At 38.3% G+C, this 17,028-nt stretch overlaps 1 protein-coding gene across 4 annotated transcripts in view; it reads right to left on the bottom strand.

Annotated features, from left to right (window-relative positions):
• The window catches only part of LOC128891335 (proto-oncogene tyrosine-protein kinase ROS), a 35,721-nt gene that overhangs the window by 17,077 nt on the left and 1,616 nt on the right, over positions 1 to 17,028 (bottom strand). For all 4 annotated transcript variants that reach the window (XM_054150737.1, XM_054150739.1, XM_054150738.1 and 1 more), the window contains exon 2: positions 4,770 to 4,829. In XM_054150737.1, coding sequence (XP_054006712.1) covers positions 4,770 to 4,829 — 60 coding nt within the window. The remainder of the gene's footprint in view (positions 1 to 4,769; positions 4,830 to 17,028) is intronic.

Below are 17,028 nucleotides of genomic sequence, written 5' to 3'. Positions count from 1 at the left end.
TAACCCGCACGAAATTAGCTTTTCTTGCCGCGGTTTCTTTATTCGCTCGATCTCGTCGCCCAAGATAATGGTGGAATTCGACGTGGCTCATTAAACAGCGGTCCCCTCATTGAAATTTGTACGACAGTTATTTATGCTATATTCTGTACTTTCCGAAAAAAAAATCGTCAAGTTATTACAGACATGTACGAAGTCTCTATCTTTAGATTCTTCAGTGTTTTATCGAAGATGCTTCATCAAGAATTACAAAAATCTGGTTACACAGGTTCTGTATGTTTGAATGTCCATATGTAGTGAGTTGTATTCCTATTTAGGACAGTGAACCGTTAAATTTATGAAGAATACCATTGAATTCTTTTTGTCATATATATGTACATACTTCGTTTTGTTTTAGCTTATAAAAGATCACAAAATTTAATTTGCTAACGTTTACATATGAAAATTTGATCAAGGATTGAGACACAGATAGGAATTGCTATGTTTTAAAAGCGGAGAAAAACACGTTTTAAATTAATATTGTAAAAGGATTGCAGAAGCGTAGCCAGTTTGTTTTTTTTTTTTTTTTTTTACGATCGAGGCTCGTAATAGGGGTTGACAAAACTATCAGTCGGTGGAAAATGGCCGACGTATAGCGGCTCGGCGTTGCGCCCGCTAATTTCTCACTTCCTCATTAAAACCTCAACACACATTACGCCCCAGCCAGACCCTCTCTCTACACGGCTCCCCGTAGATCGTAGATCTTCATCCTACCACGGATGAGGATCTATCCGTTCTCTCCTCGTTTCGCTTTAACCCCGTTCACTGATTGCAGTTACTCCGCCCGAAGAGTAAAGGCATGAGTGATGAGACGTCACGAAAGGACAACGTGAGCGCTCATATATTCATTAATCCTAGAAAGACTAAAATGGGGGGGGGGCGGGGGTAATACATCGAGCTCCACCAGTCAAGCGATCTTAAATATGCTATTTCTTCATTACAAGGTTTGATTGCTTCGTCTATGTTTCAATCCTTGTGGGAGATAAAGAAATTACACTACATTTATGAACAAAATAATTAAAGTAGACAGTTTGACTAAAATTTTGCAATGAACATAAAATATAAGCAGAGGGTAGTAAATTATAGTAAGTACAAACAAAGGATATTGTTTATCTACTGTATACTTAATTTCTATGTATATTTATTAAAATAATTGTTGATAAATTATTTCAATACCGAGGCATCTCCTATCACTGAAGCACAACTATTACTAAAAAAGAAATTAGAATGACCTCTTATTCATATTATTTCCTTCCTAAAGTATCTTTTTTTAAACATCCATTTACCAAAGATAATTATGAATTATACAGGAACACTCAAGCAACCCTTATGTTTTAACCTTTCGACTCTTTGATCAGTCCTTCGTTTAATTTTCCAGCTTTGGATCTCGAAAGCATAAATTCTGCCTCTTTAGCAATAAATACGAAAAGTGGTCTCGAAACTTCCCTTCACGGGAAGGATTCAGCTACTGGTTAGTCGTTGTCAAGTATCTGCGTTTACCGTGAATATCTTTCACCGTCGGTGGTCCACCACTCTAAAAACATATTCGAATGTCTGGAGTCAGTCTGGCGGCGACTTGCTTTCGCCAGAGGCTCGTTTACGGTTTTTTTCATTGACTTGAGAGTTTGAAGTTGGAGCTTCTTTCGAAGAATGCGAAGTGATCTCTCGGGGATGGAGCGCCGTCGCCATGTTCTCCTATCGTGTTTGTCGTCCTGTACGTTGGACACGTGATATTTCGTACAAAGGAAATTCCACAAATATCGACTCGTCGCTATCGAGCCATGAAATTACCGGAAGAGGCATCAAAGCTGAACCGCGGTTATAACGAATGCTCACAAAGGCAAATATTACAGTGAAAATTAATGTACCCGTGCACGTGATACAAAGTATATAACATGTGCAACGTGTAGGTTCCCAGACACGTGAGATTAATTTTTCATTATTTATATTCATTAGATTGTCGATCAAAATAGTCATTGATTCGTTTATAATATCCATCCTTTTTAAGTGCTCCTGATTTCGTCGCGGTTATTATTATTATATTAAAATATGTAGAATATATTCTGTTAATTAATATAATATCAATATTTCGTTGTATACAAATCTTTTCTATTGTATGATACTATTTTAAAAGTGGTCAAAGAATAGAGCCTAAACATCGTTCTAATTCTTATACCGTATTTGCACCTTCGTACCCTTTCGAGTTTATATTTGCTGTACAAAATTGTTACATTAGTAACTCCCTCCATTAATGAGTTAAACGCGCCCAGACTAGAATTCAGCACCGAAACCCTGTCGAAACCGTTGGTTATGGAGAGGAAAGCAATTAGGGTTGCGTTTAGCAAAAAGTAGAGCATCTTCCTCTTAAATTGTGCCGTTCGCCGGCTAACCGTTACTCGCGCGCGTTACTGGAACGTACGAACCGTGAAACGAGGCGAGGGAGGAAATCGTTTTAAGCGCAATTCACGCACCGACCCGTGCTGTTCGAGGCTTTCCAACCAGCACGCAACAACCTCGTGCCACGGAACTGTGTTAAAATACACAACGGCCTCGGACGAACGCATAACTGATATCCGCGGCACGAGAACGGACGGCGAGCCGATGGATGCCAGTGTTCCTTTCATTTTTCGTAGACACGCGGTAATTAGCCGTATCTTTTGTCCTTTTCGTCGTGATAATTACGGGGCTCGCTTCCTACCCTGGAGACACGCGTTGCTGGATATCCTTCCGGTCGCGGTGGGGGTCCTTTCTCCATTTCGTTTGGGCTCCTTCCTTCGCAGAGAATCTGTTCCTGTGGCTACTGAAATGCGTTGACGATCGTTGAGGCTTTCTTGCAAGAACTCACCCATTTATCACTCGTTTATAAAATTAATTTTAGGAGACTTTTTTTCCTCCGTAAGATGTACATTATTTAATCTACTCAATCTTAAATTTTTTTATCGATGAAGCTTAAAGCAACATCAGGCAATAAACGACGAATGACATTTACTGGGTAACCTCCGTCACCTTATTTTCACAATCATCGTTACTTACAATGCGTAATACTCATTACTAGCCCAGCCACGTAATAGTCTTGTTGAGCTCATATTAATAAAGTTTGCGTTGTGTGCATACCTCAAGCCACAAGTACACCTAACTACTGTCAGTGACCTACTACTATAATGTAATAGATCAACGCAATACTGAATAATCGATCCACGTGCGTATCAACGACCACGTCATCAAACTGGCCCTCACCTTATCGCGATGATCAAAGATTCTCCCCTTCAAGGATCGAGCATCCTTGCCAACAAAAAAATGGCGACAGCCCAGCACGACGAGAAATGGTTCTAAGCGCGATTTCCCCGGGTTTTTTGCTCCTACTTCCGGAACACGGTTAGAGGAGAGACACAGAGTCCCAACAGAAGCGGAAAGAGACGCGCAAACGGAGAGAGCGAATCCGGAGTCGCACGGCAATTTGGCGACATCCGCCATGGGCCGCACTTGTACGCGATCCAATTTAAAGTCACGAAGCCGTACGAGCCCAGCCATTCTTTCATTCGTACGCGTAATACGTATACACGTTCATCCATTCATTGGGTACCTACGTACTCATCGGTAAAGAGAGAGAGTGAGAGAGGTGGATGTAAAGGGAGGCGGAGGACCTGACTTTGTTTTTATTTGCCGTTTACCGTCTCTCTGCCAGGCGAACCCAGCGAACAGGGCCCCCAGGGACACCAGCGGAAGTACTTTCATTGTGCCTGGGGACCGGCATCCCTTTATTTTCGTCTCCGACGTTCGCGTATGTTAATAAACGATCGACGATGCTCCCCGTCGAACTTGCTTTAAATTCGCGTTGCAGCGCAACGAGAGAATTATCCTCGTCCCGGAGCCATCGGGCTCTGCAAGTCGATTCGTTGATAAATACTTTAGGATGTATCCGGACGAACTTGCTCCAGTGGAGGTCCCGTACGACAGCGGGGAAAGATGCTTTGGTCGGAGTTTTGTAATCAATCGCTGGTGGTGATGAAACCATTTCACCGAGCAATAAGTGAACTCTATTCACCAATAGAAGTTAAGAGATAAATCTGAGTGAACTTGCTCTAGGGGGTGTTCTACTATTAAATAGGAAAATAAAGTATTTTCTTCTGATTTTTTAAGTCAAACGTTGTTGATGATAGCACCATCTCGCCACGAGTTGATAAAATTCTATTCGTTGATGAAGGTGATATGTACGATACATGATTTAAACAGTTAAGCTTTCTTTATTAAGGTATTGTATTTCTAGAATACCGAAACGAGGTGTTTCCTTCTAAATTTCAATGATAATAGAACCACCTCGTTAGTAATTGTTTAAATAAGTCTATACGTTCACGCATTCGCGACCAGCAGATATTTTACGTTTCTAATACCAATTACTGACGAAAATAATAAAATTCTGAAGCTGGACATCGCAGATTTGTATCGTTAGGGCGAAGAACAATTACACAATATGTTTTGAAATATCAATGTAGTAAATATGTAGAGTATAAAATAAAAGGATTTCCATAATTGTTTCATAACCGGGAATAGAATTTGGAGTGAGTCTCTGTGAAAAACTTTTAAACTTTTGTTTACTTTTAACGAAGTCCTCCCTTAAAGCAATCAATCTACCGATCTTTTCCTTTCGTAATAGATTTACATTTGCATCAGACCTCAGTATTTAGGATAGATTGAAATCAATGAAGCGCTGATGGAATTTCTGGTAATCTCACCTGATCGATCTTGCATCTCACGCCACAGCCCACCTCCGAGCTCGAGTCGTCCGTTCGATTCTGAAACAGATTCAACACAGTTTATTGATATTGCGATTTACTCGTAGGTATTAGAGGAGTAACCTTTCTAAACCACGGTAGTTAAATCCTTGCAAATGCCGCGTGCAAACAACAATGAATTTTGTGCTCTAGAGTCAGGAACTGTAAAACAGCGTTCGCTTTCATTTATATAATAATAATAATAATAAATATGGCTTCATTCTTGAATGACATTTCTATTCATCTTCGTGGCTATAAATCCTCTAATTGAATGTTTGGCAGTGACCCTACGCATCATGTACCGGAAAAAGCTTATTTGAACCTGTGAGTAAATAATCTAGATTTAAACAATAGAAAGGACCGTACTCTGCCTTCAAGCGCGTTTAAATTGATTTTTACGAAGAATAATTTCGTATTTGCACGAGATTAGATTAGATGCAATTCTGGTATTACATAGTTAATGTATTAATGCATTGGCGTCAATAGCCGCTTGAGAAATCGTCGGAGCAGTTAGGTCCATTCATCAGCCGTCGTATCTCAGACAGTTGCGATATCGTTACTGTTTCTTAATTATTTCTACCTCATTATTAAGAAATGACAGCATGTATTAGATATCGTTTTATAGGTAGTGAATCACCATGCGCGTGATCATAGATCGAGATCTCAGTTTTACAGACATTCATCCTCGTAAAAATATTTTATTATCGATTGCCTATAGGAATCACCCCATAACCTTTATAATTTGATATTACTTACAAGTTCTAGGAACAGAAATGGTGGAAAATTTGAGCTGTGCTTGGTTAGCTATTATTTATTGAATTTTAGTGTGCTGATTACTCTATACAATCAAACGAAACCAAACGTTGTCAACTATTATCTTAGGATCTCCTGTAAGTATTTATGTTTTTTGAAAATTTTACGCGAAGGATATATACCTCAGAAATATAATTTAAATAACACTTTACATTCACTTTAATATTTCTTACGCAATCTCTGAATACTTAAGTCTTTATTTCATTTTCATGTATATAAACCAACTATGTACTAATCATGGAGTCACAATACCAATTGCTAGATTAATTTTCCAAAGATAAACCGACAACTTTATAGATCCCCCTTCTAGATTTCTAAAAACTATTCCCAACGAAACCTGGAAATTACTTTCGCACTCGTCGTGACTCACGATCCGCCAGCAGAGGCGAGGGTGTCGCGTTGATTTAAATTCACGAACGAACAGGTGACCACGAGTTCTTGAATAAACATGATCGTTACGACAATTAAGTATGCACAGGGAGCAACCGACTCCCGAAATTCCCATGCAGGTACGCGTGGTTTCACACCCTCGTTATCGACGTCCAAATTCTCCTCAACCCTCCCGTGCTCCCTCCGCGTTCACGTTCGAACGATTTACTTTCGTTTTCATTAAAAACCGGACGCGCACCTGTGTACCGGAAGCGCGGCAACGTACAGGTGCAAACGGTGCGACGAGTGCGTTTATCGAAACGATATCGAGAACCAGCGACTGCGCTACGATTATTCGGCAATTCATTCGCGACAGGCTAGGTACACCAGGGGTGTCAATTGAACCGGATGAAACAATTTACTATCTTTTAAAGCTTGGCAAGCGATTCAATTTATTTTCTGCGGCCCCTGCGTGTTACGCCACCGGTGCGTTGCCGCCATTCAAGCAACACTTTTTTTTCAATCCGCTCTGCGAACGTAGAGTTCACCGTTATAGTCGATGGGTTGCCCAAAACGTTTACTCGTTTATTTATTTTATTAGGTCATCTCATAAGTTGTAAAAATAAATCTCAAAATTTAAAGACAGACAGTTCTTCACAAAGAAGACAAAAAGATAGCAATAAACTGAAAAATGAATATTAACAAAATCGTTTTTCCTACGTAATTAAGTGAACGAGAAGTGCAATTTCTAGAAAGGAAAACACAATCCGGGATCACTGTTCTCTGTTTTCCCGGGAACAACAGAAACCACGACGAGTGACGAGTCCCCTGATAACAACGGCCGTAGAGACGGTGCAGTGTTTTCGCGACTATCGCCAACTCGGCGTGGTTGTATCAATTTTACGATGAATTTTTTACTCTCTCTTCTTTCCACTGTGGAAACATCTCCGTTGTCCGTTCTTTGCCTTCCGACACGAGTGCTCGTTTAACTTTGCACCCGATTAATCAAACCGTGCAGGCTGCCACACCACGCGAAACGAGTACCCCTGCGACATTACCAGTCTCCACGTTATAATATTTCCAATAATAATCCCCTTTGCCACTATAGAATAATTCTACCCATTGGATTTGGAATATTTCGAGTATTCTCCAAGTCCACCTATTTGGTTTCAATGACCAGAAATAACCTTTGTGTTATTCTTGAAATTGCTACCTTGTCTTTATTTCTATTTTAGTATGTGTTTATAAGAGTATCGTAGATGTTTCATAAATTATACTGATTAATTTTCGTTTATTTTTAGATGAATTCATATTTACCTTGTATATCTTGCTAACATTTTTTGGCTCATCGCCCCCTTTGTGTAAACTATGTCTATTATTAAAATTACCAAGAGTGATGAATAATGAAGATTAAGAATAATGAAGAATTAAGTGAATGAGAAGCCTAAGTCTGGTGTGATTAATCCATTCCGCGTGATTGGTCCATTTAATCTCCACAATTATTTTCTTGAATTTCCAGACCTAACCCTGACCCTCTCGAGGAACGACGTCAGTCTATTTCAGACAGTCACTGCGTTTCATTGCGATACCTGCGTCCTTGTTTCCGTTCCCACTAAAAGCAGCACGGTGTTGTCCGTCGTTCCCAAGACGGAAATCAGCCGGTAAAGAGCTGTTTTATCTGATCTAAGGTAATCGCCTAATGCGTACCTGCTCGTCCTTCCGCATGTCCTTCCGCCATGTTCAACGTCTTCGCTACGCTTGGAAGCGTTCGCCAACTGTTGCGCCTCGCTCCCAAGTTCCTGCGACGCCGACGTTCACGATTGGATTTAATAACAGTCTTCTGTCGTCCCCCCAACTCGGAACACGCAAGACGGATTTTCATCGACACCCTCCCCCTTCTCAAGGTTTCCGTTAATTGTTATCATTTTCGGATGTCGATTACACGTTTGTCTGCGAGACTATCGTGATCTCGTAAAAGATACGCTCGGCTCCTTCAAAATTGCTTCGATAATTCTTATACAATAGAAATTGTTTTTATTGGATCGTACAGTATGCAAAGGTGGGTTACCGTTGCAATACGAATTCAGTTTGTAGTTTCGCAGTACAATATTCATGTATACAGAAGATTTCCAGTGTTTCAGCCTTCACTAGACGTTTACTGAACTCTACCCTTAAAAATTCACAGAAATCTGTCTGGAAGTACTGCCACCTATTTGGAACCGTTTATGTTTTTGATATTCTAACTGAAACATTGGAATATCACGAAAGAAAATTTGTTGGGATTACTTGGAACCACCGGCGTCGTGTAACCACTTAAAGATTCACGGACAACTGTCTCGATATTACGGCGACTCCGCAGGCCTTTGACACGCTCAAAGGTTTCGCGTGCAACGGTGGTTCAAGTTGAAGGCAAAGGGTATCAGGTTTGGTCCGTGCGGTCTTGAACGGGCCACGGTCGCACGGTGTTGAATGTACACCGGACGGTGTCCACTGGGATGGAACATTTACCTTTGAAGTCTGAGGTTTGTCTTTGGCAAACACCTTAACGGTGTCCCCCTCTTTTCGGACGTTTCAACCGCGATGCAGTCTCCGTTCCACCGCACACAGGGGTATTTGCATCGTAAAGCCAGCCACAAGTGGATTTTCAAAATTGTCATCCGACTTCGCAAACCTTACTGCATAATGTGGTTAAATAAATGAACCACAGGGTATTTTAAGCTGTATTTCAGCGTTGATGACATCTTTCACCTACTTGGAACAACCTTCTGAATTTAGTTTTTTTAAATGTGCAACTTCTTATGATTAGTTTTAGTATATGCTTAACCCTCTATGGACCCATGTAACTTTTAAATCGCATGCTAATATATCGACATTTTACCAAATAATTTTAGTATTTTTCACAAGATGACGTATACATCTCAATCATATAATGTCTCTGATAACTAATGACAATATTGATGACGACTAGCAGCATTATCAACTTTAAATATCAAAGTAAATGGCTTGCAAGTTATCTGCAGAAACAAATTGGCCCATGGATGGTTATAAGTTGTTTTCTATGCCATTAGGAAGGACCTATTATTTTCTGTATGGAAAAAGAAATTGCCTGCGATTACCTGCTCTTCATTTTAATATCCTAGGATTCCGTTTATACTTTTTCATGAAAGTTTTTGATGGCAATATACGTACAACTTTTTCATGCAAGTCCCTCATTGTGGGGCGTTTCTTTGCGCGCAAACATTACGAATGGCGCCAATTATTCTCGCGTTACGCGGTGAATTAAAAGGATACACATCAGCTAGCATGGTTCAGTTTGCACTCGTTAGCTCCGGCGAACAGGAAGCATTTTTCACTCCAGTTGTCCACACTGGAAAAACGTTTCCTCGTCTTTCGCGTTGCATAAACTTCGTAACATTCCTCGAGTACGGACGAACTAATTTTGTACTTCGCGTAACTACTTAGGATTGAGGGAAATCTATGTAATTTATTTAATGAAACTTATCTCTCAAATATTTGTTTAAAATGTGTACCTTTAACTTATTCACTGTCAACTAAGAGATGTCTCGTAGTTGAAATTGATTGCAATTACTCAAGAGATAAGTTTATAGTCTTTTGAGTGACGAATTATTGCAAGAGAAGATCGTAAATCTTCTTTTGAGAAATACGAATTTAATATTACTTTTTATTATTAAAATAATAACCTAGATTACACATCTGTATTAAATCATGGCGCCCAAGGCAAAACGTTTTAAATTTGCCTGGCAGTGAATGAGTTAATGTACGTATGAAATATTTCTATTGAACATCCTGTATTCATACAAATAAATTCCCAAATGTCAACCTTTTCTTTAGTTAGACATTATTTTTAAGTTACAACGACGGTCGCTACGAAGATTAGTCGAGGCTGCCTATGGACGCTGGGGCGCACAGTCGCCAATTAATTTCGTTCATTACCTTGAAGACCATGGGATAAATTAAAAACAACCGCCATCAGCTGCCACTCGTTACAATCTTCAAATTACCGTACACGACTCATAACGTTGCTTACGTGTACGTGTGCGTGGAACGTGCATACGTTTTAATTGATATGACGTCATGTAAAGGCGCCGAAACTCGAGTTCCCAGGATTTGTTTGCAGTTCGAACTTGGAGGGATTAACGGTAACGTCTTTCGTGGAATTGCACACGTGTTGTAGCCTTTTTCTGATCAAAGATAACATTTATTTTAGCTCTGCTATATATTTAATATCAATAATAATGTCTCAAAAAAGTATACTTATTTTACAGGACAGACCTTGCATTAAAACTAAAATCATCTTTTTAAAAGAATAAAGTGGCAATCCTTAGCACGAAATATTACTCTGGGAAGTTTAATTTCTTGTTGCAATAACTCAACGTAAGCCAACACGCTACAGTTACAATTAATAAATAGAACGCGAATGCATTAACAAAAGCACAAAACCATACACCATCAACCAATTAATTTTGTCTCCGTTGTAATGGATCACCAGGATCGTTGATCGTGAGAGAAAGTCACACGTTTACCTCGTCTTTTGAAAACGATATTCCCTCGAATTCACCAAATCGTAATGGATGTGGGCCTCGCCCGTATAAGTGACTGACTAGACGCATTCATACGAATGAGAATGAATTCAACCTTAAAATGCGTGACAAATTCTCATCGATTTTAACTATAGATTGCTTCTCGATAACGTTAGCTTTACTTATGAAGATCAAATATTGAACGAGTAGTAAATAAGATTTTTCAACTAAATTTATTTCAATTCCATTTTCAATTTACATTTTCGTATTTTCCCTCTTCCTCGTTAATTATAGAAAAAAATTTCTGTCGTCACAGAATTGAAATGTTTAAATAAAATACATTCAAACTATGCATATCTGGCTACTATTATCTCATACTTGGAATTTATCATAATAGCAAGCAACATTTACTACTGACTTACTGTTCAATTCCTGGAATAACAATTATTCAATTAAACAGACTAGACTATCGAATCATTCAATGGACGCCTCGTCATTCGTGAATTTCGTTCGTCTGAACGGCATCAATCATTCTCTGAAATCCTTCACGTTTCCTCTGGTCTGATTAATTCCAATGGAATCTCCGTTAATCGAGTCTCGATCCAGCAACTAAATCCGTCGACTGCCCCGATTACTCGAATCGTTCGTCCGCGATTTCGTTTCTTGCGCGATAGCGTGCCTTTTTTTGGTAACTAAAATTAACAGCGGTATCTCGTAAAGATCCCGATTATCTCGATCCCCGTCTGCGCTGTATTTACTCACACGCGTAATTGCTCGTAATTTTCCGACAATTATTTTCGATTCGAAGGGAGATGGATAGCAGCTTCTCGAATTGACAGTGATGCGTGAGACATGTGTACATATTAATCTTAACGTAATTAGACGCATTAGTGATTTTAACAAATACACTGTATATACTGAAGTTAGAGTTTTAATAAAGTAAAGTAATAAAGAAGGTTAAAATCAAGTAGACCTTTCAAAAAATTGAAACATTTGAAATAGATTTATCCTTTAATAAGATTAGAGGGGTTCATTTACGTTTAAGTACCTGTTTCTTATTTTATAAAAATTGTTTATACAGTTGAAGTATGGAATACAATATTTTATAATTAACTTAAATTAATGTCACTGGAATAAATTACTATTCGTCTAATATTTTAAAATGAAATATATTACACTTCAATAAATATGGACAAAATTTTATTTTAGAATATTACGTGACGAATAGCAACTTATTCCAGTGACATTAATTTCAGTTAATCATAAAATATCGTATTCCATAATCCAAGCTCTAATTTGCACTCTTCTAAACAAGAATTCAGTGCATTTACTATTTCTGGTGCAAGAGGAAACATTCGAGATATCGCGAGAAGCGCGCCAATCACACAAACTGGCGTTCCAACGCTTCCGTAGTTAAGTGGAGTCTGTCAGAATTCCTCAATTTCGTCGACGACGTTGAGTTTTTCGCTTTAATTGGAAAATAATTACTTAAACGGCCCGTGTAATGGATCCCCTCCCACGCGTTAACCTACATAGGATTTCGTTCGACGCGACGAACGTGACTCGTACCTATAAGGATTCGAATCTGTCGGAAAGAACCCCGCGAGAATTTCGTTTCGACGTGAAACTACGTAGAATCCGCAGGATCGCACGGCGTGCAATATTATATGTGTAGCCGTACACAATGAACTTCCTGCTGGCCACATCCTCTCACCTACAACGCGCGCCTCGTGACTTGCTACGGGTTCACCTCGCTGTGCATCGATAATCGTGCGAATATTCGAAATCGACAGTGATCTAGCTCTTTCCAAACCTTTTCAAACCTTTCTACAGGCCTGAATAAAGTGTGATTCAGATGGCAAGTATTTCATCGTAAATATGGAGAGAGTTATTATAATTATTAAGTAAGTGATTTTGTGTGATAAACTTTTGAAATATAATAGTATTTGGAAGTAGAGTTTATGTCTGAGAGTGTTGTTTTCAAATCGTTTCAAACATTTGAGGTATGGGTGAAATGTGATTCATATAGTAAACATTCTTAATTAAATATAGTGTAATGAAAATTCCTCAGCTCATTTGGTGTAATAAACTTTTGATATAGTATTTAAAATATATTATTTTGAAGTATTTTATTTATTAAATGGAATTCCAGGAATGTTTGGAATATAATAACCCGTTAGTTTAGGGTATTATAAGCGATTTTATAAAAAATGTAGTTAATATATCAGCCCTCCAAATCTCCTAATAAGTGGTTTCTGTGAAATATCAGAAACGATCCTTTAAACTAAACTATCTCATAATCTTATAATCTCACCCAGGATTGCTTAAATAATTGCTTGAATAACTGCTTGAAGTTGGTACGCTTCTAAATCAAATTGGACTCAATGTTACGTTAAATGGTCACCCACTGGTACATTTACCTCTTGGTGTAAATTGCGATAAATCAGTGACACCGTTGGATCTCTTCGCGTCGTAGTACGATAAATCATCGCCAGGGTCGAAATCGTGAGCCATTCCCGAGGCAGAGTTTAGAAAGCTCACGATCGCGATTATGCAAGCGCGGTAAGGTCATCCTAGGCATCACCTCCGAGATACGATAACAGGCTCCACTACTACGAGTGTTTAGTAAATAACACAGGCTCCGATCGCCGTAAACACGAATTCTTTTTCCGGGGAGACTTTTATAAATTGGTTCGCGTTTTTTCCTGTCCTGAACCCTTTCCCCGATCGATGCCCCTTATCTGGTCTTCGGCGATATTTCGTCGATCCAGGACTTTCGAAATCGTGGAGAAGAAAGAGCTGGAGGTTAAAGGGAAGCTGCTCGAAGGGAAGATAAGACCTCGAGAAGTTGATTTCTTCTTTTATCTAGTTCCCCCTATAGAATAATTGAAATGTATCGCTACGAGTAAAATCTCTCTGTCCAGCGACGATAATAGCTTGTAGAAAATTAAAATAACCCTTTTTTTCTGTGTGTTTTCGTAGTGAAGTATTCGAGGGAAAATTCTATTAAAGAATAGGCAGCCTTACTGGTCCAGAATGAAATCTGCTTTGGGAATTAATTGCAGGAAAATGAATGCGAGTATGGACTTCTCCTTTCGCACAATGTTTATATGTATCTTAGTTTCTTGAGAAAATATTTATTTAGTTAAAGCCTGTTGATTTTCCAGTAATTTCGCGATAACTGAAAATCAAAGGTTCAGTAGTGTCTTCATGTTTTGCTGACTTCAATTTTTAATATACACAGAAATTTTTTAATCGCCAGGATGATGTAACCCGTTAACTGGATAAGAACTTGTTAGAGCAGCTGATTCGCGGTGCGTGCGACCAAACGCAACGTAAAAAGCTCGTAATCAGTGTGATCGGCAATTGGCGTGAACGAAATTGCTACCAATTATCAATTTAACTCTCCACGAAAGGATCGGTTTAATCATTTCTTCAGACCGCCTTTTGTTCCGTTCATCTCTCCTGATGCATCCTTTCAATCGTCTCATTCACCGCGTGAGAGCCGAAGAAAGAGAAAAGAAGGTGTAACAACAATCGCGAGCATTGGCGAACCTCCAAAAGACGATATAAACGAATTTCGAAGGATACTCTGAACCCTAGGACGGACTTTATTTGCTCTTTCGAAGAGGAAACCATTCCACGACAATTTATAAATTCGTGGATTAATTAATGCTCGAGTGACAGAATCTTAGATATCTCAGAAATATGTAGTTTAATTTTTATATTTGATGTAAATTTCAGGAAGTTTTTCTTTTTATAGTGTCTGATATTATATTTTTTGAATTTATTTTCTGTGGAAGTGTTTCTGCAAACGACCTAAAGATAAAGATCGAATAGTTGAAGAAAAACTGAGACAGATTACATTATTATCTCATTTGAACTCGATTTTTATGGTTCTTTCCATATCATAATTTATTTTTATGATATAATATTCTCCTAATTTCGTTACAACAAGCACTGCTAAATAAAGTATGACTAATTTATATGCTTAGAAAGAAATGTTTCCATCAGAAATAAAATTCTGCACACTTTTGATTAATTTGACCGTGTGCCCTATACAACTGTTTGTTAATAGGTAAGCAATCTCGTCTGGTTCATCGAACACCTGACCAACCAAAGAGTGATCCACTCCTTTCAAGTGAAAGAAAAACGAAAAAAAAAGCGTCCAGAAGCTCCTGTATCCGTTACAACTCGTCTTTCATCCTCGAGACCATGCTTATGGACTGCGATGATGCGCCGTCGTGTAGTTAAGTTAATTAATGAATGGTACAGTCGGGATGGAGAGTGGACTTAAATTGATCCGTCCTTCGCGCGGAGCCATTTTTGTGCCACGCTCGCGTTGCTCCAAGTACGCTTCTCGCGGTTCTAAGCGAATCGGTGGCTTCTTTTTGCGCAAAAAATTACATCACACTCTCGATGGAGCACCGATGGTCGCGATTGGTGGGTGTACACGTCGGTAGGGGAATAGCGTGGGCACTGGCTCATAATTCTGAATTATACCTCTAGGTTAGCCACGATAAATACTTGATATTGCTCCATGGTTGTTCCAAGCCCAAAGAAGCTATTATTTTAGCTTCTCACATGAATGTATATAACAGTACAAATTAGGTTAAACATTATTCAAGCATAAGTTAATTGTGTTATTAGTATCAAAAAACCATGTAAAGTGTACAATTGTGAATTGAGTGTAATAGTCGAGCTTATAGACTGAGCACTCTTTGAAATATATGAACTTGAACTTGCAATTTACTATGTTTAATATTAGGTAGACTGAAAAGAAATGTCGTTTCCTTTTTTTTACATTAAATTCAAACAAATTTGTAATACATTTCTATTTTTAAATACTTATATAATCGCCCTCGTTATCAACAACCTTTTGCCATCTAGTGTGGATTTCTTTCCAGTCCACTTAATATAAAAATAATTTACTGAAATTATTACATAAAAAGATGTCAAAATAATAATGCTTGCACTATCTGCATTTTTTAATTTGATTTCCTAATAGCAATTTCAATTTATTAAGTGCTCGGTATTTTATAGAAACTTCCTCTTGATTCAGATAAAATAAACACATGCTCCATTCTTTCCTTTTACAAAATTTAGATTGCAATTTCCGTAAAACAAATAGCTCCTCGTGCATCTTCTATTCCATACCAAGTATTTTTATTCGATCAAGACCATTGTTCGTCACTGTTGCAAACGTTGCGCGATGACAAATGAACGACGATACGCGCTCGCAAATTGAAACAACAAACGTAAGTAATCGACACCTCACGCGAAAAAAGGCTATCGAACAAACCGACGCGTTGTTTTCTGATTCGTTTCGGTTCAAGCTGACCTCTTTGCAAGGAATCGCCGCGATAAAGGAGTTTTCCCGTCGACTCTGATTATTTATTGCTGTAAACAAAACCGCATTCGCCGCGCTAGACGGGAAAAAGACGTCGACGGAAAAAATGGCACCCGTATTTCACGGATAATTTAGCGACTTGCTTCGTGCCGTCTTCATTTTTATTTCTTTTTTTCAATTGCCGGCTAAGCAGGCACGCAATAATCTCGTCGACTTTTATCTACTGTCACTTTCATAACAAGAGCGCGTAATAATACACAACGTGTAATCGCTGGGACTGATTGGGGTCGTGAAAACGTTCCATATATAAAAAAAAAAAAAATAAATAAATTACGCAACTTTTGCTCGCAATAATCGGTAAGAGATTAAAGTTCGGACTTATCGAGTCGGTTACAAACGATCGGGCGCAGGGTCTGTGTAAATACATCAACAGAGAGACTTGCGAGAGTGAAAACGTTCAATGTCGAGGAGAAAGCGTCTTCTGAACTTTCCAGAACGTTTTGTGTATAAAAAAAAAAAGGAGTCATATCAAGTATATCTTGACACGTCGATAGTTGAGAGTCCTTTTTTAAGGGCGAGGATTAAATTATGGTTAACCAATAAAATCAAATTTATGTGTTGCAACAATATTTAAAATATTTACGTTTAGTACTTACAGAAGCTAAAAATGAAACATTACTTGCCCGTAAATTAAACTTATCAAGTAATGATGAGATAAGGCAGTGGCGGGCAGTGTGGCAGATTCGGTCCGAACTAATTAAAATTTGGACTATGTTACGCATGCACGTGGTGGTGCTTATCGTGTACCTATCATACGTAGTACTCCAACGTAAACATGAGAGCAAAACAGAAATCGTTGTAAATAGAATTATAAGAATGATATAACGTAACATACTGAAGTCAAAGAAATTTATAAATTATATATATTTAAAATTTAATCTTTTTAATGTAGAATTTATTTATTACTCTCAAAGTTCTAAATTATTAACACAGGGCAAGGAATAATTGTATTACCATTTTTTTTAGAAATAAAGACCAGCATTGAACTCCAGCTTTGTGCTATCTAAGAATATAGCAATTAAATTCAAATTTAACACTACTAAATTAATTATAATACATAGAATAAAATGACAATGTGTTCCCAAGT

Source organism: Hylaeus anthracinus, unplaced genomic scaffold, assembly GCF_026225885.1.
Source record: "Hylaeus anthracinus isolate JK02 unplaced genomic scaffold, UHH_iyHylAnth1.0_haploid 12001, whole genome shotgun sequence".
Lineage (NCBI taxonomy): Eukaryota > Metazoa > Arthropoda > Insecta > Hymenoptera > Colletidae > Hylaeus > Hylaeus anthracinus.
This window is presented reverse-complemented; position numbering and strand designations above follow the sequence as displayed.